The sequence below is a fragment of the Phyllostomus hastatus genome, unplaced genomic scaffold (assembly GCF_019186645.2).
Source record: "Phyllostomus hastatus isolate PE091 unplaced genomic scaffold, TTU_PhHast_1.1 phas_contig_524, whole genome shotgun sequence".
NCBI classification, from domain to species: domain Eukaryota; kingdom Metazoa; phylum Chordata; class Mammalia; order Chiroptera; family Phyllostomidae; genus Phyllostomus; species Phyllostomus hastatus.
In genome coordinates, this window is record NW_025333900.1 from 13,251,607 (window position 1) to 13,278,895 (window position 27,289).

The following is a 27,289-nucleotide window of genomic DNA, read 5'->3' on the forward strand; positions in this document are numbered from 1 at the left end:
GAGCCCAGTGGGGTGATGTGAGGACCATGTGGTTTCTGGCCTAAAAATGGATCGCTCTGGCGTGGGGTGGATGAAGTCATGCCGTTAGCAGGGTTTGGACGCTGTCAGAGACGGACCGGGAGGTCCCAAGGGAAGCGTGCACTTCAGGGATTGGCAGTAGGTCTTTACTCCAATAGAAGTTCTTTCATAAGCCAACTCCTGCTAATTCAGAAAAGCGTGACTCAGCATCTGGTATGTGAGGAAAACAGCCCATAAATATCTGGGCCCGAGTGACAAGATTCTGTTTGGCTGCCCCTGCTGCTCTGCCGTTCCATCCTCCGAGGCCCTTGCAGAAAGACACGGGAGCCTATGGGGCTGGGCCTGCCCCCTTCAGCCTCACCCCCCCCCCCCCCCGCACCAACAGCCACCCTGGGTGGCTGGCTGTTGGTAGAAACACCCTCCTCCCCACCTGGGCTCCTGCCCCTGCCCCAGTTTGTTGCATCTTCCCCGCACAGAGAGGGGCCTGACCTGCTCCCGTCTTCAGATCCAGCTTACGGTTCCCCACTGACCCTCAAGATGTATCTCCCTGTCGTGTTTTGTTCAGTCACCTGGGAAAGAAAGTCCACCTGTGCTTAGCCCCCCTCCTGCTGATGCTGCCCCAGGACAACCTGCAGCACTTTATTGGCTCCCACTTTAATTAGGGGTTTCAGGTCTTGCTGCTCATAATTAGTTTCCGTTGCAATTAGAGTTTCAAAATGAAATCGGGATTGATTGCCTGATAGCAAAGCCGAAATAAAGCTCCAGTTCTCAACCATGCATGTATGCTGCTTCCCTGGCATGAATTCCTCATGCTGAAAATAACACTATGGTAGCCATGGTAACTTTCCATTTGTCCTAATCCATATCATCTCTGGAGAAAGTCGAATGTTATTAATAGTGTTTGTTGTGTGGAAAGAAAATTAAAAATATAAAAGCTTCTTTGCTTCATAAGAGACCAATCATACTGGTGCGTGCAGGGAATAAAATCTTATTCGCAGAGACTGCAGAATTTAGAATGTAATCAGGGGCCTCACGTGGACATGTTTACAGAGGTCCTAGGAAGGAGTTAAATGGGGGGCCGAGAACGGAGGGGAAGAAGGAGCAGGCGCAGTCATTGCCGGCCCTTGAGGAGCTGGGTCGGAGACCACAGGCCCAGCCACACTGAGGGGCGGGACTGCAGCCCCCAGAAGGGCTTTGCGTGGCAATCACTTCACAGAAAGATCCCTGGATCCTGAATGAGAAAAGGAAGGGATGTTCTGTTTATGCCCAATGGAAAAAAGTTTGAAATGAAAAAATTCCTGATCTATAACATTAGCAGGTTCCAAGGCTCCTGAATGTCAAGTGTGACAGCCACGTGCAGGCCGTCTGTGGAATGGGCTGATAGACGGTTCCTGCCTCGGAAGGACTTACCATAGAAGCATTCGGTCATAGTGTCATATCATCACATTTGCAAAAGTCTGTCCAGTGTCGCCTGAATTTTTCGCACGTTGTCTCACTGGAGTCTCAAAACCAGTTCTCCGGGCCAGGCAGGGCAGAAGTTCACCCCTTTCCACAGAAGAGAAACTGAGGCTCAGAGGAACTATTGAGTTGGCTGAAAAGATTGTTTGATTTTTTCTGTATCATGCTTCTAGTAATGCTTAGTTGTCTTTAACTTCATTCAAAACAGTTTTGCTAGATTGTATTGTGACAGCTGTCACATCAGCATGCATTTTTAAAAAACATCAGAATTGATGAATTTTTGTACAACCATTTTAATATTGAAGATGGATGAGAATATGTAACACTTTAAGCATATTATGTTTTATTATTCCAGGAGAGGTAAAAATGCAACTAAAACACAAAAAAAGATTTGTGCAGTGTATGGAGAAAGTGCTGTGACTGATCAAAAGTGTCAAAATGGTTTATGAAGTTTCTTGGTACTATTGACATTTTGGCTAAATAATTCTTTGCCATGGGGCTGTCTTATGCACTGGGAGATGTTTACCAGCACTCCCAGCCTCTACCCACTAGAAGCCAATAGCAAGAGACAGCCGACATACTCAAAATATCCAAATCAATAAAGTTAAGAGTGAAAATGAAAAATGTGTCTTTTATTTTACAGAAAAAAACTAAACAGACTTTTTGGCCAACCCAGTACCTGGCCAGAACCACTTAGTGGAGAACCAGGAGCAGCATTCAGGTTTTCTGGCCTCAAGCCCAGTGTCCTGTCCAGGACACCATATTAAGACCGTAGAAACCGGAAACGAGACGAGATGTTAATACTTTAGTTTGCAGTTCGGTTGGGAAAGAGCAGTGTGCGTCTTGGTTTTCAGGCAAGACTCAGGGAAGCTGCAGGGTTCTGGGTTCAGCAGGCTGGCGACCATCCCGCAGGCGGTGGCAGCGCCCCCAGGCAGCTTCCTCGTGAACTACAGAAGGGGTCTGGGGAGGAGCTCATAGGTGACATTTCCGGAGCTGGAGTAGGGACAGACTCCACTTCTCTGGTCTCTCGTGTCTCTGATCTTTCTTGTGCATGGACAGGGGGAAAGGAGTGAAATCTGCCGCCTTATCAGCATCTCCCCCTGCGGAAGGGCAGTGTGGCTGTGTCAGGAAACTTCAGGGGAACCTCAGAGACACCAATTACCTTGCAGGTGTGGGAGAGCCCCTTTGCCGAAGGAGCATAACAGAGGTTAGACTATGGAGTCGGTGCACAAGTGGGCCAGCAAGTCTCCACTAACCATTGGCAATGGTCTTGTCGATGAGAAGTCATGGTCAGAAGACTGTGGATTTGAAGCATCTACCTTCTTCCCATACAGTAGATTTGACTGCACTTTGCAGCCACAAAGTGCTGTATGTGGGAAGAGTTTAAACGGTGCTGTTGCTATCACTGCATTTATTTAACTAGAAATTAATTCCCTTGCCTCTGAAAAAAAATATATTTGGAGCCTCACTGAATACACAGGCGACCCATCTGCACATCCCTAGAGGGCTGGGCCCCTGGAGCTTGATTTTGTTAGAAACTGCCAGTCGGAGGGAACATGGTGGAGCAAAGGGCCCACTTGCCTTCTCTGTGCCTGGTCCTTTGGTGTGTCTGCTGTGGTGACAGCCTGGGTACTGGTGACACACCTCAGGGTTGAAAATGGCCTCAGTTGCCTTTGTCAGTGGGGCTGGTCCCCATCAGCATCAGCTGTGCAAGGTAGAAAAAGCTACGGGGGCCATGTCTTTCCCAGTGACTTAGTCCCTCCTTCTGGTGGCTGCTAGTTGCTCATTTATCTCTCCTGCCCTCCAAACAAAAGCCCAGCAGTTTTTTTTTTAAGAGACCTATATGCATTCCATTAGTATCTGGGAGCTTTGGGCATCTGGTTTCAGCATCAGGGGAAGGACAGGGCTGTATCCCAGCGCCCTCTCCCCACAGACCCTGGAGCTTGGATCCTGGCCGAGGCCTTGTTTTTGTTGGAGAGGTGGGTGGGAAGCAGAGAAGAGCCTGGGATCCTGGAAAAATTCTGTCAGCGGGCTCAGCACCCCCAGGGCTGCGGAGAGGTGGGCCTGTGCTGAACGCTGGGGAGGGTGCTGGAGAGTCGGGGCGCTCAAGCCACAGAGGTCAGGAGTACGGGGAGGACCTCTGTCGTCTCTGTGTTCAAAGATGCCAAAGACAGCTTTTAGCTGATGTGTACTTTGGATGTCCCCTGGACAGCAGAGGAGACTTGGGCTGGCCTGGCTGGGGAGGGGAGGAGAGAGATGGGCCTCGTGGGGCTGGATGCTACGGCAGCATCTCCGTCCCCATCTGGATTTCCGGTGCGTCCACAGTCACGGGAGCTACTGTGGAATCTGGCTCTGACCATGGGAATGTCTCAGCTTATTTTTCTGGCTTATGAAGGCACTATGATCAATCTTTCAGTGTGCATGGAGACCGACTCCCCCCGTGTCTGCTCTAACACGTGTGTACTTCTACAAAAGCAGTTATGCACAAAGGACTAACGAGCGAGAATCCTAGATTCTTAGTAAGATGGGATTGGAGGGACCACTGAGCCAGCCTCCCACTCGGAATTCACCTGCCCAGTCCCCACTGCCACCTCCTCGCCCAGCCTTTGTATCGAAGGCCTCCTGACTGCTGGGAAATCAGTGAAAATTCCCATCCCAGAGGAGCGATTCCGTGTTTAGTGGAGGAGGTGGACATGCAGGCAGCCCTCTCTGAGGTACATGATAGGTGCGAAGGCAGGAAGAAGACACAGCATATTGTGAGAGCCCTGGCAGAGTTATTTCACCCAGCCCTGGGCCAGGGAGTGTCCTGGAGGAGGCAGCACTGAACAGCAGCTAAAAGAACAGCAGGTGGAAGAGGCACGAGGGAGAGGGAAAGGACATTGACTGAAGCTGGGGAGTGGAGGAGATGAGACCAAAGAGGGGTGGGGGACAGACCTCGCAGGGCTGTGTGCTGGTCAGAGAGCAGTTTGGGTGGGATGTGGGGTAAGGATTTGGGGCTGGTCCCTTTGTGTGTAGGATGAGTTTGAGGAGCATAAACAGCATCTCCCTAATGCATGCCCAAGTCCTCAAAGCTTCCCGTCACCTCTGTTTGTCCTGGCTCAGCTCACTCCTATTTCCCTCCCTCCTCCTCCTCCTCTTTAAGCCCTGTCTCCCTTAACACTCTTACGTCACAGCACCAGTTAAGACCATCAGGTGGGATATTTTTCTGTCCCCACCCCCGCCCCTGCAAGCTGCGGCTATATCCATATCCATGGCCCCTGCTTCCTCCCTCCAGCCTCTAGGGTTGAAGTGCCCTCTCCCTTGCCAAGACTGGTCCTGCCCTGCGCACATCACTGCTGTCTTCTCAAAGACCCCCCAGAAATCTTCAGTCTGTTCTTCTCCACCAACACTTTCCTCTTAGCTTATAAACATGCTCTGGTCTTCCCTTTTCTAAAAATAATCCTCATCCCATGTCTTCCTTCCTGGTCCCTGTTCTCTCCACTCAGAGCTGGTTAACACAGCCTCTGTTTACTAATTTCCCATTGGCCACTCAGCCACTCTTACCTCCCCAGCAACCTTGCCGAGTCCAGTGGATGCTGTCCAGTCCCAATTTTATTGGAACTTGGTGTTGCACTTGACACTGTTGGCCAGTCCATCCTGAAAGTCTGCTCTCTCAGCCCCTAGGACACCACATTCTGCTTGTCCCCTCAAATCCTTGCTGACCAGCCCTGCCCTGTTGTTATGGACCGAACGTCTGTGTTTCCCCTGAAGTCATGTGTTCACATCCCAACCCCAAGGATTAGGGAACCCAATTCGGAGGTGGGGTCTCTGGGAGGTGTTAGGTCACGATCCGGGAGCCCACAGGAATGCGATTAATGCCCTAATGGAAGACTGCAGAGCGCTCTGTGGCCCCTTCTGCTGTGCAAGGACCCGACGAGAAGAGGCCTGTCTGTGAACCTGGAGGCAGGCCCTCACCTCATAGTAAATCGACCGGTGCATTGATCTTCAATGTCCCGGCCTCCAGAGCTGTGAGAAATAAGTGCTTGTCATTTAAGCCACTCAATCTATGCTATTTTTGTTATAGCAGCTCTAATGGACTAAGATACCTGGTTTTTTGTTTGTTTGGTTGGTTGGTTTTTAGTTTCTCTTTTGAGACTACTTAAAAAGTAGCATCCGCTAGCTCTGTTCTCATATACCCACCCTCTATGCCCATCTCTTAGGTGACTGTTGAGATAGCTATCCCCTCTGTACTGAGGATTCTCCTGCTATGTCTCCCGTCCGCCTCTCCTCCGTGGTGGCTGGACCCCACAGCCTGGTGAGCTGCTCCACCCAGATGGCCCACAAGAACCTCAGGCTCTGCCTCTTCTTCCTCAAGCCTGCTTCCCTCTCATGCTTCTGTGTTGGGAGGCAGTGGCTTCGTCTCCTAGGAGCCCCCATGCCCCTTCTTCAGCCTGTTCATCATCCACATCTAATCCGTTACTAAGTCTGCATGATTTTACCCCTATACATTTCTCCCATCGGCCTCCTCCTCCCTGTCGCTGCCACCAATGTTGCGCTAATTCAGGCCCCACCTTCTCTTGCTTGGAATTCTTTAGGAGCTTCATAACTGATTGTCCTATCTTAAACCTTCTTAGGAAGCCATTTCATTACTTTCTGTTGGACATTTCTAGAGATGGAGAGGCTGCTGTGCCCTTATGGCTAGACATTCCCGCATTTGAACAACTCTAATTGCTAGAAGGTCCCTCCTTGTATTCAGTAAAAATCTACGCACCTGCAATATCCACCTTATTCTTCAATTAAATGGACATAACAGTCCTTCAGATGCATATTTTTCTCCTATTGTGGGCATGTTTATTTTGAGCATGTCAAATTAGTTGGTATGAGTAGGCACCTTAAAATAAGACAAGAGGGATTCTGGGCTCGTTTCTCTAGGGAGTTGAACCAAGAATGTTTGGCCTGTCATCTTGGGACAAGAACAGACCAAGGCTTCAACTATTTCAACACCGTCCTCATGTTCCCCTTAAGTCTTTTCTGTATAGACTAACCATTTCTAGTTCTTTATATGCTTTGGGAGTCTTGGATTCTGATGTCGGTCAATCCCTTGCTCAATAGGTCTGAGCAAAGCATGGAAGTTCGGGGCCTTGGTCATGGTTTCTCTTGTGAGACGTAGGTATTCCTGCTGGCTGTTTACCTTCAGGGGCAGCGCACAGACCCACGAGATGTGAGTCGTGCTGTGTTGGGTATCTGTCTCTCTCAGTCCAGTCTGGTGCCGTGTTTCTGCCCATGACGTCTAGCACAGTGTTTGTGGTTTCACAAGAGCTTGTTAAACGAGGTGTGTAGGTACTAAGGCGCTGAACTCCTCTGAGAGAAGGTGACGTGTGAGTTGTGTATTGGAAGCTGTGGAATTGATGCTTGGCCAAAACCCATCTTGTGATGAGTCATTTTTTTACTGAGAACCTACTGTGTACTGAGCCCTGACATATGATGCATTTTGTCCCGAAGCGGACTTCTGAGACTGTTGTTAGTCACGGCACTATTTCGGCAAGAAAGAATTTGGAAAGTCGTTTACTCCACATCCCGTGCTGGAAAGCTTTCGGAATCTTTGGATTTTCCTCTGTGTGTTCTGCATATTTCCTTTTTTCCCTCCCAATTACATCTCCTACCGTCTTCCAACCACATGCATTTTGTTTATTCAGTAGTACCTCATGCATTCGAGGTGAATTAGAAAAAGGATGAATTAAGTTGATTTTGATTTTCCAATATTCTTATTGAAGAGCAAATAGGGCATCTATTTTGGTGAATAGCCACGTATCAAATCGCTCATACTTCGAATCAGGATGTTGAATTACCAAGGTAAAATTACCAAGGTAAATGCTTCTGGATTGGATCTCCTTGCATACTGCACTTGGGTCAGCTGGTCTTTGCACCCCCATTGTGAAGTCTGCCTTAGCCAGGGCAGCCCCTGTGTTTTCACTCCCCGTAGACATCAACAGAGCACTACTATTACTGAATGGAATCTCACCGCCAGACCCACTGATTAATATTTCACTTGCATTGTCTCATTTAGCCTGTGAGCCAGCCCTATGAGAGAGAGGGGTGTTATTGGAAGTCACTTGAGGACATGGTTAAAGGGAGCAAAGAGCTTAGAAGGGGTTTTCATAGGTTGAACATGCACTTAGCTTTTCCCTGAAGCCCCTTTCACTGGTGGCCCAATTGACCTTTCCATGCAACCATCGACCTTCCTGCATCTTAAGTTGGCATATTTGCTGTCTCGCTGGGAAGAGTCAGGGCACCGGGCTGCCTCGTGGGGGTGATTTGGATGTCTGCTCCTCTGCGGGCTGCTCCAGGAAGTCACCCTCTAAATCTGACCAAGTGGGGAGGGACCCACCACAGCTTGTAGCAAGGTGTTAACAAATGGCCTGTTAAAAATATCACCGTGTTTCAGTTTATCTGTTACCAGTGGAAGCTGAGACCCCTTTGGAGCTGAGCACTGAGTGACCCAGGCGCAAATAAACCCTTGCCAAGAGGGTATCTTACAATGGGCAAACCCACCGGGGCCAGGTTGTGGGGGGCAGGGGAGTCTTAGGGTGTAGTGAGTGCACGGAGCAGGTTCCCCCACTTAGGAAGTGCTGTGCAGGAAAGAAGCCGTTGTGGTGTAGGGTGTACTGCATTCTGTCAAAGTCAGAATTTTTCCAGCAGTTTTCAGACCAAAGTCAGTCTTCTTCAGTGAAAAATAATTTTCAATCCCTTGGTGTCCCATCAAAGTAAAACTGAGCTTCAAAAGCAATAGCTTTGTGATCCTACAGGATGAGGAGGTGTGGAGGAGACCTTGCCCAGAGAACGGCTGGGGATAAAAGGCAACGGGAATGTAACATCAAAGGGAGCCCAGGGCTGGAGGAGTGATTCCGACGTAATTAGGTTAGCGCGGGGACTCAGTCCTGCTGCCCCTCAGCGCCTGCGCTGCTCTCAGGCTCCGGTCTGCGCAGATCGCAGTTAAATCAGCCTGTCTCAGTTACACACACAGGAAGCTGAATTTTAATGGGAATTTCTCAGAACCTTGATAAGGAAGTGTTCCATAAATACCCTCTTCATATTTTCTATTTATGGATTCTGAGCCTCTTTAGATACGTCTTTGATAAGGGTTGGTAATGAATAAGTGAAATTCCTTGGATTTGGGCTCCCTAGGGGTTTTTATGGCATTTTCCTGTCTGCGCCAGGGTCTGATGGCCCGTGTCGTTGCCTGTCTATGAAAAGAAAAATCACATGTAGTAAGAAAATGAAGTGTCTTAATTTAACAGCAAATTGCAAATCAGTTTTTAATGGCACTGGAGTGAGAATCTGGTGTAAAGTGTGATGAATTACACGGCTTTAATCATTATGTGGAAAATGGCATCGAAACCCATCTGCAGGTCTTTGCTGAAGACGAGATTCTTTCTAGGATTTGGAAAAAGAAATCTATATCATCAAGGCACTAAAACAGTAACATCAAATCAATCAAAGTGTTTCAGAAAGCTAAAGCTCACTGAGATTTTATGAAATCTCTCTGCTACTGATTCCTTTCTCTGCAGGGGCCAGAACCCCTCGCTGCCCTAGATAGGATAAGGAAGACACTCTGAACTTCAGTGGAACTGCTTGTGACCCGTGCTCTACGTTCTCTTCAGCTGTCTTGTCTCCTCACAGAGGCTGTCCCCCTGTGAGGAGGAGACAGCCTCTCCCCCCTTGGAGAAAGTCTCCAAGGCTGGGCCATGGAGACTTTCTCACCCATGTCGGCACCTCCCCTCAGACCTAGCCGGGGAGGCCGAGTGGCTTGGCGGGCTCTCGGCAAGTCCTTGAGTTTCATCAGAGGCACCCTGTTCCCGGGACTGGCAAGCTCTTGATTCAAGTTGACCTCCTGGTTAGTTCTGCAGAACTTTGGCCAACAGGGTGAGGTATTTGTGAAGTAGGAAGCCGCCTACAAAGCCTGCTTCACAGAGCTCGAATGTAAAGACTCAAAGGAGCAGGCTTGAGGCAAGGGACCCAAGTGAGACCTGAGGCCCCCATTTGTCCAGAGCCCAGCAGCCAAAAGGCAAAGAGTCCCACAGACACCCTCGGGTCCTGCCCTGCCAGCACAGAGCATCTTTGTGTGAATTCGAATGGGGCACCCTCTCCTTAAGACACGCTATTGCCATCTGCCGGGTAACCATTATAATCAATAAACAAATGTTCGAAGGCTGTGCATGAAGGGCGCCTCCTTAAGTGTGGACACGGTGTGTCATTAAGTGTGGATGCGGTGGCCGGGCCACCTTGTGGCTACCACTGGGCAGGGCCAGGCAGAAGTGCCCAATTATGGGGGCCACCATTTGCTTTTCTGCCTATCAAACAGGAGGGAGAAAATTGAGGTTGTTTTTATTTTCTCTTGGGACTTCTGTTTACAAAGGTAATTGTTTATTTAGTGAAGGCTTTGGCTTTAATCACAGTTACTAGCATGAGAAACTGTATTTGTGTAGCCTAGCACCCCAGTGGGGAAGTTGGATTAGTAAATTCAAGCCTTTCTTTGTTTACCTTTGGATTATAACAATATATTTCTAGATAAGCATAAAGCCAGAGAGTGTCAATAAAAGGCGACGCAGACCCCAATATACAGTTTCATCTCAGGCCCCCAGACACCAGCCCCTTCCCTGTCGTCCTGCCTCAGACAAGAGCCCTCGAGGTGCTGCACTAAGAGTTGCTGCACTGAAGCTTGTAGAGCCCGGGATCGTTATTGTTCGGCCTGTGGGCAGTGTTAGAATGGCAGAAGTCGTTGATTTACTCATTCTGGGGGTTCACGATCAACTTATGCGTGTTTCCAGTGGTAAAACATACTGATTGGATCTTTCAAAGCCCTCAGTATATTTTGGAATTTTTTTATGAACTGCTCCACTGCTTGAGATTCATCACAAGGCAAGGCTTCAAAGGGGCTGAGTTTCTGAAATCTCCAAAGAGTCTCATTTTAAGATGGATTTACTTGCAAGACAACCCTAGATATGGCAACCAGCAAGGCTTCAGAATGGTTATGGGAAGTGTGCTTTTCTCAGAGGGGAAGTTCAGTCTCTTCGTATGTTTACATTTATTAGGATCTGCAAAGACCAGGGTTTGTGTCTCCACAAGTCTGGCCAGGGTTCTGTGGGTTGAGAGGGTCTGTCTGCCCAGATTCTTGCCTCGCCCAACCTCGGGCCACCTGGTCGTGGTTCACGGCACAACCCCCACAACCCCGAGGGGCCCCACCCACTCATGGCAGACTGGAGCTTATCCCTGAAATCAGAGCAGTGACACGTGATGCTGCAGAGTGCCAGGCAGGCTTATAACCTTGTTTGCGATCACAAATTCTGGATGAGATTTCCAGAAAAACGTGGCCTGCGCAGTTGTTTGGTACAACTCGATGAGAGGCCTGGACTGTCACTGACCTCTCCTCCCTCAGCTGGTAAGCCAGCCCAGGGCAGAAGAAAGCAGCTTTGCTGAGAGCCTTTGCGTTCTGCATCTTGAGCCCGCACTCCTAACTAGGATAGAACAGCCCAGAGGCGGGCTCCCTCCCGCTCCCTCGTCATTCTCTCTTCTCAGCCTCCCCTCTGCTCCACTCTTCGTGAACACACCCCCTTCCTCTTTTACTTCAGGAAAGTTAATCACCAACCTCAATCATAGGCTAAATGACCGGAAAGTGATTTTTAAAATTCAACAAAAAATCTTATCATGGGAGCTGGGTGAAAAAGGTAAAGGGATTAAAAAGTCCAGATTGGAGTTACAAAATAATCGCAGGGATGTAAAGTACAGCACAGGGGCCACAGCCAATAATCTCATCATAACTGTGTATGGGGTCAGGTGGGAGCTAGATTTATCGGGGTGGGGGACACTTCAAAAATCATATAAATGTCTAACCACTAGGCCGTATGCCTGAAATTAATGTAAAATAATACGGAATGTCCATTGTAATTGAAAAAAATGTGTTGAAAGAATTAAATAAAAAACCGAGTGTCCAAGGCCCTGAAGGACACCCACTCTCCACTCTAGGGCCTGTCGGCCTGTGTGATACAGGAAGCTTCCTTGCGCACTCACACCTGAGCACTCGGGGTGAGTCCGCTGGTGCCAGCTGCAGCCACGTGTACTTGTTAACACTGAGCATACGCGTGCAAAGTACCAGCCGCCCAGGGAAGGTACCTTCTACCCCACACAGATGGAACCATTTTGAGCGACACGCTCAAGACCCCCAGAACCATTCAGTCTGAACTGAAATGAACGGAATAAACAAACCCATGCCTAAACTGAAATTGGTTGTTCCAACTTCTAGTCTTTTTTTTATTCCATCAAGACTAAATTCTCAAAAGCCAGATATCACTAAAAACCTTCTGATGGGTTTTATAATCTTTTTTAAAAAGTTTAGTGAAGCAGTACTTGTGGCTAGGAGTCACCTTTGAAAGGGGGTTCAAATCCCACACTGTTCCAAATGAGCACCCGCTGTGTGCCAGGTACCGTGCCAGTGTGGGGTGTGCATTTGGTCAGGAGTCCTGTGAAGTGGGAACAGCTGCCCCTAGGTGCGTAAGGAAACAGGAGAAGTCTAGAAAGTTAGCCAAGGTCACCACCCACCAGCTCTCTCCTTTTCTCCCCACCCACCGACAAGGCAGCTGCCACATGCAGGGTGAGGAGGCAAGCTTGGTTCCAGTCAACAAGTGTTTACAGGGCACCTGCTGGGTGCTGGGCACGGGGCTGGACTCTGGGAGCCAAAGACGTGGCCTCTGTGCTCAAAGAGCTTGTGCCCAGCAGACTGCATTGCCCCACTGTGTAGAGTCTTTTGGTGGATTCCCTGCCCCTTAGATAAAATCCAACTAATTTATTGTGGGCTTCAAAGCCTTGGGCTGCCTGCTCCTCCCCTCTGTTGTCTCCCCATTCCCCAGCCTGGGCGGGCTCCAGCCAGGCTGCACAGTTGGTACTTCGGCAGGTGTGTCACTCTGTCTGCTGGACCATGGGATGGAGGCACGGAGGAGAGACATAAGGAAGAGCATGTTCGGGAGCTGTGGAAGGTCCCCGACCTCAGGGTTCTGCATCAGTGTGCATTAGGAAGGGAGTTCAGGGCCAGATGGAGAAGGGCATTACCTGCCTTACAAAGGTTTTGGGTTTTATTTGTAGGTAACTCTGAGCCCTTCAGAACATAACCAAGGTTTCCCCACAACTCAGCAACCCATGGACCAAAGAAAGGCCTAAGAACTTGAATGACCCAAAGCAGCTAGCTCATGGACAACATTGCTTAATGGCAGTACTCTTGCTTGTCTCCCACCAATGAAGCCCCTGCCAGTAATTTCTGAGGTTCCACAGACCTCTTGTGATCTGGGCCTCCCAGCGAATGCAGGCCTGAACCCCTGTATGAGACGCAGCATGTGGCAAGGGCAGCGGTTCATCTCACTGGGCTGCGAGACATGAGCTCATGCTCAGGGAGCTGGGCGAACAGGGCAGGCTGGGGGTTTGTGCCCCCCCATAGATCAGGCCTGAGCCCTGGGAAAATGGAAACTAGGTATGAGGAGCCCATTCATTTCTTTGTGGGGCGCTGGAAGAGACTGTGGATCTCCTGCCAGCCCTTGCTGGGGCACCCCATGAGTGTCTGAGCCCGGAGTGTCATGATGCTAAGTCAGTGGCATTGCTGGTGGGTGGGTTGTGGCACCAGAGATGGGGTGGGGACATTGTTGGGAGGCTACTGCAGGAGCTTAGGGAGAACGGAAGAGTAGGGATTAGAATGGGCATTAGTAAGAGGTAGGGGCAGGAGTTTCTTGATCAGCGGAAGCCAATTCTGAGGGTTCTCATTTGGGTGATGAGGGCAGAAGTGGTGCCAGTGGCGGGGAAAGGGGGAGGAACAGGCTTTGCAGAGCAGGTGAGTTCCAGCCACCCACACTGACATCCGAGCTCTGCGGTGGATTCTGGTCAATATTCCTACCTCAACACCAGCCCGAGGACTGAAGATGGAGATTTCAGCAGCAGCACATCTCAAAAGGCTCTGGGCTGGCCGTGTGTCTGCAGCCCCGCTCCATCCGCCCATCCCACTCACCACAGTGAGATGGATCATCCAAAAGCATCTTTTTTATACCTGTTGCCTTTCTGGGCAGAGATTTTCTTTTCTTTTTTTCTTTAAAATTTTGGTTTTCAGTTGCAGTTGACATACAACATTAGGTTAGTTTCACGTGTACCACATAGTGATCCGACATTTATATAATTTATGAAGGGATCCCCCTGATAACTGGGCAGACAGCTCCACTCCTCTGTCTGGAGTGTGGGCGTCCGGCCCTCAGCCTGCAGCGTCAGGCTCCCCTCTGTGCAGCCCCTCCTTCCTGGAGGAGGACTGCTCTGGTCACAGGAGACAGGAGTCCAGTGCAAACCAGCCTAGTTACAAGGGGGGTTTACTGGTTGATGTAATCAGCTGGGCCTTAGCGGTGTGCGTGCCCCCAGAAACCTCATGTCTTGCTCCTTCTCTTTGCACACTGATTTCACTCTCAGCACACTCGGATCCACCTGGCAAGAAACGTGAGGGAAAGCAACCCATAGTTCAAGTCTCATGACATTGTCAGCAGGGTGGGTAGAGTCTCTTCTTTACTCAATTCCACTGAGAAAGACCCCAGAAAGAACTCTGGCTGAGCCAGCTTGGGTCAGCGCCCTCACCCAGATCAACCAGCAATGGCCAGGAAGGGGGGGTCTGAACCACAGGCTGGGAGAAAACATGGAGCTGTCCTGGGGAGCAGAGGGGTGATTGTGTGTGTGTGTGTGTGTGTGTGCGCGCGCGCACGCGCGCACACATATACACACACATCCCACACGCCCACTGTTGTATTTCAGCATGCTTCAACCCTCCTCAGAACCTCCATCCAACCAGGCCCAACTACTCCGACCTCAGATGCCCCAAATACCCTTCCTCTTCTCAAGTTTTGTCCTCCAGGGCCAACCCTGATTCCCCATCCTCTCCTTCCTCCTCCCCACCCCACCTGGGGCCACAGAGAATTTTCTCCTCTAGCACAGGAGAAATCAAAACAGCAAAGAAGTAACTAGCACAGGCTACAGAGCTGGAAGGGCAGGGACCAGTCACTGTGTTTCCAGAGCTCAGGAATCGTTCCACCGCTTCTCTGTGTGTGGTCTTCCCAGACCAGCTCTCTGTGAGAGCAGGGACTAGGGCCGTCATCTCCTGCTGGCAGCCCAGGGCTGGCAAATTGCTTAGTCAGGATTGGCGCCTCCACAGCCTTTCTCCTTCTGCCCGCCCACAACTCCTGGGCCTGGGGACAGGGTCTTTGCTGGCGATTTGCACGATTTAAAATTCTGTGGGAACTGGGAAGCTTTTCTTACTGAAGGGATGGAGTAAAATCAATATTAATTATAATGCAGATGCCATGTTTTTCTAATCCTCTCAACTGTCTCCTACATGCAAATGAGTGTCTGCAGCCTCCTCTGGGCTTTCCCACAGAGGGCTCCACGCACACCCTCCCTGTCCAGGCCCCAGGAACACTAACCTCCTAGGAGTTCAGGTCCCATTGTTCTGCCTGATTTGAAATGCAGGCTCTCATGTCATGCAGCCCTCGCAAGATGAGACCCCAGCTCCATTCCTCCCAGGCTGGAACAGCTTTTTCTTTCTTGGAGAACTGTTGAAATGTGGGTTTCCGTGTTCATCGACGTTCCCGGCACGTCTGTGGAGTTGGCTGTGAGCCGCCGAATGTCTTTCCCAACCAGCTCCTGGGCCCCGGCTGTTCCGGCCTGTCTAGACCAGACTTGCTGGGGGCCTTGTGGGGCTGCGGAGACATTCATTCCAGATTCAGAGAGATAAGCTTGAGTGTTTGAGCCAGCCAACCTCAGGGAGCTAGGACCGGTCCTGGCCTTGGAGCTGGACCAGAGGTGCTGCGGCAGGCGGGCAGTGGGGTTTCCTGAGAGGACGGAAGAAGCCTCTGCAGGGCGGCCAGCGGGCACTGGCACGGGCGCCCGGCCGGCCGCTGTCCTTAACTGCTTCCCTCCCTGCAGAACGGCCGTGGGTCAGGCCTGCAACACCCGCCACCTGAAGTGTGTGCTGCTCTCACTGGACGAGGAGCAGTCTGATGCAAGTCAATAAAAACAGTTAACAGTCAGTGCTGACTATGTGCCAGGGTCGGTTCTAGGTGCTTTACCAAGGTGGATCCATTTCATCCATGTTAACCTCTCAGCACGTATTATTATGCCCGAGTTGCAGACCAGGAGCTGAGAGGTAAACTCATTTGTCCGAAGTCACTCCTCCACTCAGCGTCCTGTGGGGAGAGGGGATAGGCCAGCCCTCCGCGCAAACCCTGTGCTTTACATCTGCTGCGGTCAGGGTTATGAACACGCTAGCAAAAGTAGGAAAGATGTAGCTAGACTCAGATTGCCACGGAAAGCAACAATTATAGCAACTTATGAATTTCCTAACTAACCTTCAACTCGGTGTGATGAGCGTGGGCCTCCTCCGCCCCCTGCATTTGCCTTAGCTGCCAATTTACCTTCCTCATCAGCCCAGAGCTAATGGGAGCCATGTGAGTGGGGAATCACAATACAGTAGTTACCCTCCCTCCCTCTCGCATTCCTTCCTCCTCTTCTTTCCTGCTCAAGGCATGCTTATTGCTTAATTTATATACCTAGCACCTTTTCTGACACCCTACCCCAAAAGAACCACTCCCAAGTGTCTGGTGGATCGAATTCAGGGCCAGCCACGGGGCAGCAGATATGGGCTGTGCTGCATCTTTCTCTCATGGTGGCCGTGGGTGGATTTGGTTCCCAAATGAACCTGGCGAGACCTGTGGGCAGAATGTTCTTGAGCCAAAGCCCAGCAACTTCCCTGCGTCCGGAGGTCATGCCTCTAGGGCTGTGTGGGGTAGAGCCCCTGCCTCCCGCCTCCCCTCTCCGCCACCCTCTCCCCTCAGGATAGGAAACTCTGAAACAAGGAATCAGACTTGCCTTCAGGAGTGACGTTCAAATTTACGGGCAAATAGGGAATTCACGACTGAAGACAAGTTGTGTTACTACATGTGGTCATTAGTAGCTTCTGTGGCATGTGTGTGAAAGACTGATTCTTCGTGAGTTTTCTTGCTTGTCTCTCTCGGCCTGGTAGTTGAAGAACAAAATCCAAAGGGCATGTCTGTTTGGTGTAAACTCTTGGAGGGAGCACAGCTGTATTAAACTTGCCCTGGGTGTCACCATGCCCTCCGTCCCAGATGCCCACTGTCCCGTGCCGACGCCCTGTGCCTACAAAGGAATCGAGAATGATTTGGATCCAGCCAGTCTCTGAGGCACATTGAATCCCAAAGATACCTACAGAAACCAGGGTGAAAGAGTGGGAAAATACGAGCTAGGATATGCTTGTGTCCTCTTTATTTTCCCAAGATTGGAAGCTGTTGGAGTGCTGGGACCTACCCCTTACTCTGTTGCCTCTCCTGCTTAACTCTGACCTGTGTGTGGAATAACAATGCTTGTGAATGTTATATAGGTGGAAACTTCTCTCTTCTGTCCTTCCCTCAGCGTGTGGTCTGAGGGAGGGCGGGAGGACTCTTCGGCATGAGCAGTGTCCAAGTTCAGAGGGCACAGATGAGCGGAACCATTGCCAAGGGCAGAGGTACCCTTGTGTTACTTTAAATTGCTAGAATTTACTTTGTAGTCCAAAGACCTCAAAGCCTTCTAGGCCATGACTGACATGGCTGCATCTCAGGGAAAAACTCAGACTCCTCCCAGAGGGGCAGCAGGTGAGTAGAGGAGCAGGGGCACTGTTAGCAAAAGTTCAGTTGTTTGGGGAAAGCCAACAGAATTCTGCCAAATGTCGCAGACACGTGTGACCCATCCCAGGCAGCAGGGGCTCATTCCTGGTCCCCAGGGAGCACCAATGTCAATCACAGTGCTCTCGAAGATACAAATGGGTGTATTTTATTAACTTTTCTTCTACTGTGTGTGGGTACCCCTCACTAACCCTGCAGCTGGCATCCTGTCAAAGGAGCTATCTATAGCAGCAAAGTCACAGTGGTAAGGTCAAGGTCTCATAAAACATAGGCACTTGGGAAAAGTAACAAAAGTTCCATTAATATATGTGATTACAATAGTAAATGAACGTTCTAGTTCACATCCATCCCCAAAATAACCCGTTTAATGACGAGAGAGACCACGTGCGGGTGACTTTTGAGTTGCTGCCATCGCCTGTTCGACAGCACCCCCATCACCCAAGAGGTGGAAGCTCCCATTAGCTCTGATGTGGTGGAGCCAGCGCTCGCTCACCGGCTCTGCTAGACAAGCAGAGCTCTTTGCTGTTGCTCGCCTGCTCTCCTCTGTCTCCCTCCCTCCCTCCCTCCTTCCCACGCCCTCCTCTACCTCCTTCCTTTTCATCTCCCTGCGTCTTCCCCTCCTGCCCCTTTCAAATACAAGTTTAACAATTGTGTAACCTCCTAAGTTTTCACAATTTATGCAAGAACTTAAGGGTATATTTTTTTTAAGTCTGGTCTTCCCCCCCCCGAATTATTGGGGAGGGTCAGTTTTAGTAATTTTCATTTCTCTCCCCTCTGGGTACCTCCCTATAGTGCCCCATGTGCAGAGTCCACAGGGAGAGAACAATAATTGTGGGTTTTCCTCTAAGGAGTTGGGACAGAAGTAATAAGATAGCTGATTTTATATTTTGGTAGCAAGTGTAAAACAGTATTATCTCAGAACCTGTACTGAAAGATTGTCGTACACAAAATGCTAAAATTACCTTGCTGCTTGTGAGAGACGCTGAGAAAGAAAGAGCAGGTGGAATGGTAGGAAGTGGTCTGGGTGTCGGGCGTAGGGGAGGAAGGAGAATCCGGAGAGAAACTTGGGATCACACCCTCTCTCTGGCGGGTCACACAGAGGAGGGGGCCACCCATGTCCACATTTTTCAGGGCTCTGACTGAGGAGAGGCGGGCCCAGGACGCAGCCCGGGGGGTTCAGGCTGGGCATGCAGGCTGTCAGGGTGGCTAAAGGGGGGCCAGGGTCACAGTGGCCTTGGCATTTAGCTCAGCTGCCAGTGACAGGAACACCCAAAATAACGGGCTTAAACAAGGCAGGCGATCACATGGAAGACCTGGAGGCAGGCAACCCAGGGTTAGGATGTGGACCCCACAGCCAGGAGCGCCCCGGGCTACTCCACGCCTCCTATTCCTCTGGGGCGTGGCTTGCTCCCTGTGGTTCAGGACGGTGTTGCAGCTCAGCCATCACTTCTCAGCTGAGAAGTCCCACCAGCACCGCAATTTCCCCTTCCTTGGCCAGAACTCAGCCACATAGCTAACAATGTCGTGCTTCAGTTGTGTGATCATATGCCCAGCTAAAGCAGAGCTTCAAATAGTTGGAGAGAAAAGAGGAGAATCTTCATAACTAAGGAATGTCATCGAGGTTCCTCATGTGGGGTACTCATTCTTTCAGTGGACACGGAGCGCCCGGTTATGCAGGCATTGCTCCAGGGCAGCTGGGAGGAAGGCACGTGGGTTTCTGCTCTAGGGAAACTTAAAATCCAGTGGGAGCAAGGTAGGCAGTAGACTGGCAGTAAGAGAGGCCTGGTCGGCGATGTGCATTCTACACGCAAGTCTTTACAGTGGGCCGTCTCCAGAAGCACCCGTTCATAATTAAAGATCAGAGCAGACGGGGGCCGACAGCACTGCTCCCTCCTGTGGGCAGCTGAGGCGGATCCCACCGGCCTCTGCTATGCCCCTCCCAAGTGCCCACACTGTGAAGAGCACCGTATCAGGGAAGAGGAGGCAGGAGAGGTAAACAATTACTAAGCCAGAGCTGCACCTTGGAAGTGGCCCTGAGTCATTCATTCTGTGGCTGGTGCTGTCATGGGCTCATGTGCCCAGCAAGGCTCAAGGGTGAGAATCCAGCTGTGAAATCCCATCTCTTTTCTTTTCTTTGGTGGAGAAGGATTTGGGGTGTTTTCCCTGAGAAGTTACAGAGCAGGGTGATGAGGCCGGCTTTGTGCCCTAAGGGCTTTTGAGGTCGACCAGGGGAACTCGGGAAAACACAAGGACACGGCCTCTTCCTGCTCCCATGACCTTCAGCCAGCCGTCCCTGAGCCCGGCTTTGCTGGGAGCCGAGCAGGTGTCCCAGTGCAGCTCATGTGCTGCAAGTGGGCGCAGTTTCTGAACTAAACCGCAGCCAGTGTCGCCCACCCAGACCCCCGTCCTGGTCGCCTTGCGGTGGCCCAGGCCAGGGAGTCTCAGCCTGTCTGAGGGGAAGGGCCAGTGGGTCTGTTTAGATTTAGAGTTTCAACTTCCAATCTGTCTTAAAAATAAAATATTAGAAAAATGAAGTTAAAAAGATAGACAAAATATAGACTTAGACTTCTATTTGTTAGATTCAAGAAACATAAAATTACTCTCTCTAAGGCCACAGCTAACAGTTTCTAAAGGCCAACTCCATTCCTGAACTGGAGTTTGCAGTGGCAGAGAATTCAGAGCTGTCACTACCAGCCGGGGGACCGCACGGTGGTGGGCAGCGCTGTGTGACAGGCCCAGGGCCAGGGGCCGGTTGGGGACTGCTGGCCCCCCCAGCTTCAGCGCCCAGGACAGTCCTGAGGGAGAAGGAGGAAGCTCCCCTGCGGCCGGGCGCGCCTTGTGCCTACATGCCCCTCCCCCAGCGTCCCCGCCCAGCCCCCCATGTTTCTAATCGCTACCTGAGTAGACCGATAAAAGGAAGAGCTTGGCCCACTCCCCTATCACAGTCCCCATGTGGAGGTGAAAATTTTGCTGCACACTTACAGCCAGAGAATCGAAAGGTCACAGCCAATTGTAATCATTACCCAGGCTTCCCGACCTGAACCGGGCTTTGGGCACATACCGGTTTGATAGCAAAGCAGCCAACCGAGAGGTGGCATGGTCTCCAGCTGGCCCAGCCAGCTGGCCTGGCAGGGTGGGTGGTCACTGTTGGCCCTGTGTTGCAGTTCTCCAAGGAGAGGCACGTCATGGACCGAACCCCCGAGAGGCTGAAGAAGGAGCTGGAGGAGGAGCTGCTGCTGAGCAGTGAGGACCTGCGCAGCCACGCCTGGTACCACGGCCGCATCCCCCGACAGGTACCTGCCTCCTCTCTGCCAGCACACACCCACCTGCCCTCAGACAACGCCCAGATCGATGGCCCTGCGGGGTCATGCGCCAAGGCCGTGTAGGAGTGAGCCCCAGTTTAGCCCAAAACAAACACCATGAAGCGGCCCGCTTCTAAGGACACCTTGGAAACAGCTAAGGTCAGGCAACCAAAGTACACGTCCACGTGCCCGGTAAATGGATGAGGAAGAAGCAGGTGTTCTGTGGTCTGCAAACACGGAGCGGGCAGGAGGCAGCAGCCACAGGGTGGTACCTCAGGGGAACAAGGCCGGGCTGCGGTTCAGATGATTCAGTCATTGGCCGGCTGCCTGCAGCCTCATGCCCTTTGGAGCCTGCTTCCTGTCTAAGGCAGCAGCTCAGTTTCAGATAAGGAGAGGGGTATCACTGAGGCAGTGGCCCAGAGCAGTGGGGCCCCTGTGCCCCGGTGGGGCCGGCACTTCCTCACTACCCGACCCCTGTTCAGGGACGGGAAGAGGGGGACTCATGTCAGTGACCACGAACCCAGGGCCTAGAATGTGCTTTGTGAGAGCACTGCTTGCGTGATTGCTATGGACAGGGTTTTTTTGTTTGTTTAATAATATAGAAATTGAAAGATAAAATAAGAACAGAATTAAAGTGCAGCATTTTCCTTGGGCTCTTGTATAACCTGATCTGGCCAGGCTGTCACCCAGGGCCGCGTGCCAGGGGAGGGGCGGGTGGGGGTGAGGGGGAGCGCACAGGCCGTGGATTGTTTTTAACGCAGCAGACTTCTCAGCACTATCGAAGAAACAATCCTTAGTTGGTTCTCTTTTTTTAGTTTAAATTTGATCGTACAAAATACAGGCAGCAAAAAAGGAAGAAAATTACACTCTTACCCACAATTCTCCATCCTGGAGGAAACCCCTGTGAACAGTGTGATATCAATCCTCCCAGACTTTTCTAAACCAAGTGCAAGGTCACGCGGTACACTGGGTGGTAGCCCGCTCTCCCCACTTGGTGGCGTGCCCTGGGAGGTGTCTCCAGCTGTGGCGTGTTCTTCTTCTGCACCGTGTGTGCGCCGCCGTGCACACGCACCGAGGTTCACGGGCACTCGGGCCAGCCTCCTCCACAATAACTCTGTGTTCACAACTACAATTATTTCCTCAGGCTCAAGTCCAAGAAATGGAATTTCTGTGTGAAAAAAAAAACAAACCATTTTTAAGGCAAAGATGCAATTTTAAAGTAACCATGGTAGCATTCTATTCTAAGATAACTGATCAAATGTTGGAATGGCCTAGAAAAATTGTCAAAGTTTATACAATGTGTGACTGTCACTTCCATCCTTCTCCTCGTGGTGGTAAAGTTTGTTTTCCACTTGCCATGCGTGAAACTGTCCAGCGAGACATCACTGCAGTCTGTGTAACTGGACACTGCAGCAACAGTGACAGTTGTCACTGATGCTTCACCCCTTTCACGTCTGCGGAGCTGCTCTGCAGCTGACACTGTCCCACTTCGCAGGCCCTGGGACTGAGCCCCAGAGCAAGTCTGCAGCTTGTGCAGCGTCCCACGGCAGGGCCAGAGCCGACCCAGGCAGTCTGGCTCCTGGAGTGGCCACGCCACACCACAGTGCATTGGAGAACCACAGTTCTCCTTTTTCTAGAAACATCAGCATCCTCACAGTTAACCATTTTTGAGCAACTAGTGTGTGCCACTGAGCTAGTGCTTTGCATATGTGATTGTGCAAGGGTGTAGTGCTCCCACCGACTCGGTGGAATGAGGGGTGCTGGCCCTCCGGCGAGGAGTCAGTGTGCTCAGGATCATTGGCACAGAGGTCAGACCCGCCAGACGCGAATTTTCTCGTCTTCATCAGGTGTGCGTAAATGTCACCTCATGACACCCTCCTGACCACGCATCCCTGATCGACCCCTCCCCCATGCACTCCTTACCTCCCGGGTTACTTTCCCCTTCACTCCGCCACATCACGTGCCTTCCCAGTGGCTCGTTCACTCCCCCGCAGCAGGAGCTCCACCGCGCTGGGCTCCACTCACGGCTGTGCACCCAGTGCCTGTGACAGCACTGGGCACATCGTAGGTGGTCAGCAAGTAGTACTTCAGTGACTGAATGGGTCTTCTAAGAATTAGACATTTGAATAAGCCAAGAGCCAATTGAGGAAGCAAAGACAAAACGGTGTTGTCTTCCACTGGCCAAAAAGTGAAGGAGGAATGCAGCTTTTGAAAGCAGTGTCAGCTTGCCTTTCCCCCTCCTCACTCACCATTTCGTCCCCCAGGTGGCAGAAAACCTCGTGCAGCGAGACGGCGACTTCCTGGTTCGAGACTCTCTGTCCAGCCCCGGAAACTTTGTTCTGACCTGTCAGTGGAAGAACCTTGCTCAGCACTTCAAGATCCACCGGACGGTCCTTCGGCTCAGCGAGGTCTACAGCCGCGTGCAGTACCAGTTTGAGATGGAGAGCTTCGACTCCATCCCCGGCCTGGTGCGCTGCTACGTGGGCAATCGCCGGCCCATCTCCCAGCAGAGCGGAGCCATCATCTTCCAGCCCATCAACCGGACGATGCCCCTGCGGTGTCTGGAGGAGCGCTATGGCACCTCCCCCGGCCGGGCCCGGGAGGGCAGCCTCGTGGAGGGAAGGCCAGACGTGGCCAAGAGGCTGAGCCTCACCACGGGCAGCGTCCAGGCCCGAGAGCTGAGCTTGCCCAGAGGAAACCTCCTCAGGTGGGTCAGGGCCTGTTCGGGTGGCGTCGGGACGTGAGGGGCACTCTGAACGTGTCCTTAGTTGGGCAGACGAGGAGCTCACCCTGGGACAGGAACAATTACAGATGTTAATATGATGCCAAGTGTGACTGGAATAGCTGTCACAAGGCAGTGCATGATCTGTTCCCAACTGAGTTGGTGCCAAAAATAAATGACGCGGTTGCCGAGGAAGGGGGTTGGCCAGGAGCGGTTTTTATGAAGGAGGCAGGAGTGCTGCTGGTCTGAAGGCTAGGGCAAATTCGGATAGTCACTGCAAAGGGGGTGTTCTGGAGGGGCTCAGCCTGAGCATGAGGGTAGAGCTAGAAAGGGGCAAGAGTTGCTTGGAGCGAGTTAATAGTGGGTCTGGAGCAAAGGGTCCCTGGAAGGGGCAGGTAGGCTTAGAGGGGCCCTGGCCAGATCACGGGACCATAGTCCCAGGCTCAGGGGTTTGAGGGAGTCTCAAAAACTCAACACGTGAAGGAGATGTCCTAAGAATGAACTAGACAGCGGTGTGCAAGAGGGGCAGGGAGAGAGGAGAGCTGGAAGACCAGGTTAGTGAGTGGTAGAGGGTCAGGCTGTGTGGGTGGAGTAGAGGGAGAGGCAGGTGGTACAGGCACCAGGCTTCCCGGGATCCTTCTGCGTGTGGGTAAGGTTGGGGGGAGGACAGTCGGCTACCGCCGGAGGGGCCAGAGCAGGTGGGCTCTGGCGGGAAAACCAGTGCTCCATCTGAGATAGGACTGTGTGTCCGCTGAGCGCCAGTGTGCAGCCACAGAGTTGGGGGGGGGCGGTGTCAGGAGGGGGCTGGGCCTGCAGGCGTAGATTAAGGCCTGGTCCACACGGAAAGGGTGGCCGAGTCAGTGGGAAGGGGTGAGATTGCTAAGACAGCAGACGTCAAGAGCCCGGGCTGCGGTCTGAACCTTGGGGGATGGGAGAGAAGAGTGCAGAGCACCGGGCCCTGGATGGAGGCACCCTGCCACTGACCCTCAGTGCCCTGTGTGTGTAAGGACCCGTTGTCCGGGCGCGGCTGAGATTCCTGGTGCGTGTTGTGCACAGAATCCAAACCGTGCAGGGAGAGGAGGAAGAGGCAGGCCTGGTGGGCGGCAAAGATCGCCCCCACCCCTCACTTACACAGCTCTCTTCTCCGGCTAAGCTTACACACTTAAGCCAACGTATTTTATTCCACTTATGGATTTTCTTCCTGGACCAGAAGGCAATGTCATAAACAGCCATTTCTAGAATACAAAACTTCAGAAGTAACATACATGATTCCGAGTAAAAGATATTACGGCAGCACTACTAGGAAGCTGCAGGGAGTCTGCAGCTGGCTGCGGCCTGCACCCACCTGGACTCGAGCGCTGGTCCCCTGCTCAGCTGGCCAATCTGGGCGAGCTGCGGGCCTGCAAGGGGGGGGGGGGCGGGGGGGCTCCCTTCATGTGGAAAGACGGGGCTTGTGAGGGCTAAACGAGTCATGCCGGGCAAAGTGCTTAGACATCGTTGGCACCTAGTAGGTGCCAGGTAAATGTTAATCATCATAATGTAGTAATTCTTACTTCTGGAAGCCAGTAGAATGTGAGACTGAGCGCAACTGCAGGAAGAGAGGAAGAACTTTTATCTAAGGTATTTAGAAATTCTCCTTTACGCAGTAATAAAACTGGGTGGGCTTGAGATCCCTTAAAATATTAAAGGGGTAGGTACCCTTTTCTCCTGTTTCCTTTGGGAGTGGAGGTTGGCTGCCCAGCTGAACAGGGAGTCACTGTGAACAGGGCCGGAGTGTACTGGTCAACAACACACTGAGCCCCGCTGGGCGTGGTGCTGGGAGGAAGGCCTGCTGGTCTGCCTTCTGAGTCCCAGATTTAAAATACAATTGTTTTTTTAAAGGTCAGATTCAAAAGAAAAACTGAGAAAGCCCCTAAGGAACGAGACAGGCCCAACAGAGCACCTCTTCCGATTGCCCTTTGAAAGCAGAGCTCCCCGAGCCTTCACCTGTCACCTCCGGGCACAGGCAGCAGGCCCAGCAGTGTCTGCGCGTGGGGGTGGGGCAGGCCCCACGTCAGCAGCCCCACGCCCTGCCCACCTCCCCCGCTTCCTTGGCTCCTGCACCCTCCCTGTCTTCGGACCTGCTGGTTGGCTGGCGGGCAGCCGGCCTGGGCAAAGGTGTGTGTAGTCCGCCAGGTTGCATTCCAGGCTGGTGCTCTGGCCAGTGCAGTCCCGCTGCTCCTGGTGATCGCTGCTTAAGTATCACTTTTCCGAAGCCATTGCCTTTTGGAATTTGCCCTCTGCCCTCACTTATCTCTGAGGGGTTGCTGGAATTTCTCTGCGGCTGGGAGTTCAGGGTGGGGTTTTTCCCCCCCTTTGGATTGTTTTTTTTTTCTTTGGTGCTTGCAAAGGTAGGAAAAAACTTTGTGATTTCTGTAACATAAGCTTGTGGGAGGGCCGATTAAAGTTCATTACAACTTGCCTGGTACAGTGCTTTCTTTTTAGCAAAAGAGAGATTCTCTTCCTCCGCACTAATTAGAGAAATCCCCAGTCTGAATGGGCAAAGGACAACGGAATGCTAGCTAATTGTACCGCAAGTTGTGTTCCGCCCTGGCCCTGGTGGCTGTGCTCTGCGCTCCCAGCCGCCGCTCGGTGCCCACGGGCGCCCACGCTCCTCCCTGTGCCCAGCTCAGCAGGAGTGAGGCTGGCCGCGGGGTCCCCAGTGCAGTGACAGTTGCCCCAGGGATCCTGTGGATTATTTGGGGCACCTGAGGTTTGCACGGACGTGGGAACTAACTGTGACACTTATGTCACCACGGAATTGCACATATTTAAACAAGTCATTCCTCCTGGGTCTGTAAATAACTTCAGGCTCTGTTAAAAGGACACGTTCCATCCGGTTCGTCAGATTTTTCCAAGGCATTTGAAACCTTTATCCTGCTTTGATCATCTGGTTGGAAGGGCCCCGAGGAGGCTTCCCAGGACCTAGCTGGATTGGCCGTGAGGGCTCAGGGAGGGAGCCGGAGGCCCATTCGTGGATTACCCACCTTCATGAGAAATGTGCTCCACCAGCAGGCATTCCCGGACGGTTAGAGTGTGCAGTGGCACTTTCGTCTGAGCGATCTTTCCGCGATGTTGCCTAAAGGTTTTGTGGTTTAATGATAGGTTTCTGCCCCGCTTGCCTTTTGCTTCAGAAATAAAGAGAAGAGCGGCAGCCAGCCAGCCTGCCTGGATCACATGCAGGACCGACGAGCCTTGTCCCTCAAAGCCCACCAGTCGGAGAGCTACCTGCCCATCGGTAGGTCACTGGGAATTTGGGGGGAGGAGGGGGACAGTGTTACCCTGATTTCCTTCAGGCTGTTTTCTCTGCTCACCTAATTTGAGAAAGACACAAGGCTCCGTGCCTGCAGGAGGTGTGCAGGACCACACCCAGATGTGGATCACTGGGCTGGATGCTTTATGTGCGCCAGCCTTAAAGCCTCATAGCAGTTTTCAAGGTGAGCCTGACTATTGCCTTTTCGAGGCTGAGGAGACTGAGGCACAGAGGTTAAGCACCTTGTCCAGAGGCATCTATCAGGTAAGTGGTTAAGCCCGCATTTGAGCTCAGATTTTCTGATTCCACGCCCTGCCACTAACTGGTGGTCTTTGTGACGTGAGCCCAGCCCTCAGTCTTGCTCCCAGGACGGAGGGTGGGTGCCAATCCTGGGGCTCCCGGCAGAGCAGCTGTCCGGAGACCCCTCTTCCTCTCCGTTCTCGTCCCACAGCCAGGAGGGTGAGGGGTGTGGGAAGTGGTGAACCGAGCCAGTAGTTCTGTCAGCAGCCATGGGATGTGTTGCGTTATTTTTACAACTGACCTTCCTTGGGACCACAGGGCGGCTTTCCTAAGCCCCTCACACTGCTGCTCTGTGGGCCATCGCAGTGCGCCCCCCCCCTCCCCCCCCCCCCCGCCCTCCCCAGCGTGTGGCTCTCTGACTGTCCCTTAAAGCCAACTGGGATCCACCCTGACTTTGACAGTGACTCAGAGCCCTTCATGCTGTGTGGCTAAAGACGTGTTTCAGAATGACTCACTGCTCTCCGGACCC

At 52.0% G+C, this 27,289-nt stretch overlaps 1 protein-coding gene and 1 long non-coding RNA gene across 4 annotated transcripts in view; one reads left to right on the forward strand and one right to left on the reverse strand.

The window, feature by feature from the left end:
• Positions 1-27,289, forward strand: part of BCAR3 (BCAR3 adaptor protein, NSP family member) — a 101,925-nt gene that overhangs the window by 54,322 nt on the left and 20,314 nt on the right. For 2 of the 3 annotated variants that reach the window (XM_045847000.1, XM_045847001.1), the window contains 3 exons: positions 20,369-20,497; positions 22,771-23,213; positions 26,402-26,505. In XM_045847000.1, the coding sequence (XP_045702956.1) occupies positions 20,369-20,497; positions 22,771-23,213; positions 26,402-26,505 (676 nt within the window). Of the gene's footprint in view, positions 1-20,368; positions 20,498-22,770; positions 23,214-25,381; positions 25,619-26,401; positions 26,506-27,289 lie in introns of those variants that run through there. The other variant, XM_045847002.1, reaches the window with a different exon arrangement.
• LOC123823942 lies at positions 21,353-22,816 on the reverse strand. The gene is made up of 3 exons (XR_006786631.1): positions 22,756-22,816; positions 22,430-22,613; positions 21,353-21,674 (listed from the first exon to the last, which is right to left on the reverse strand). It is a non-coding gene; the product is annotated as an uncharacterized LOC123823942 (long non-coding RNA).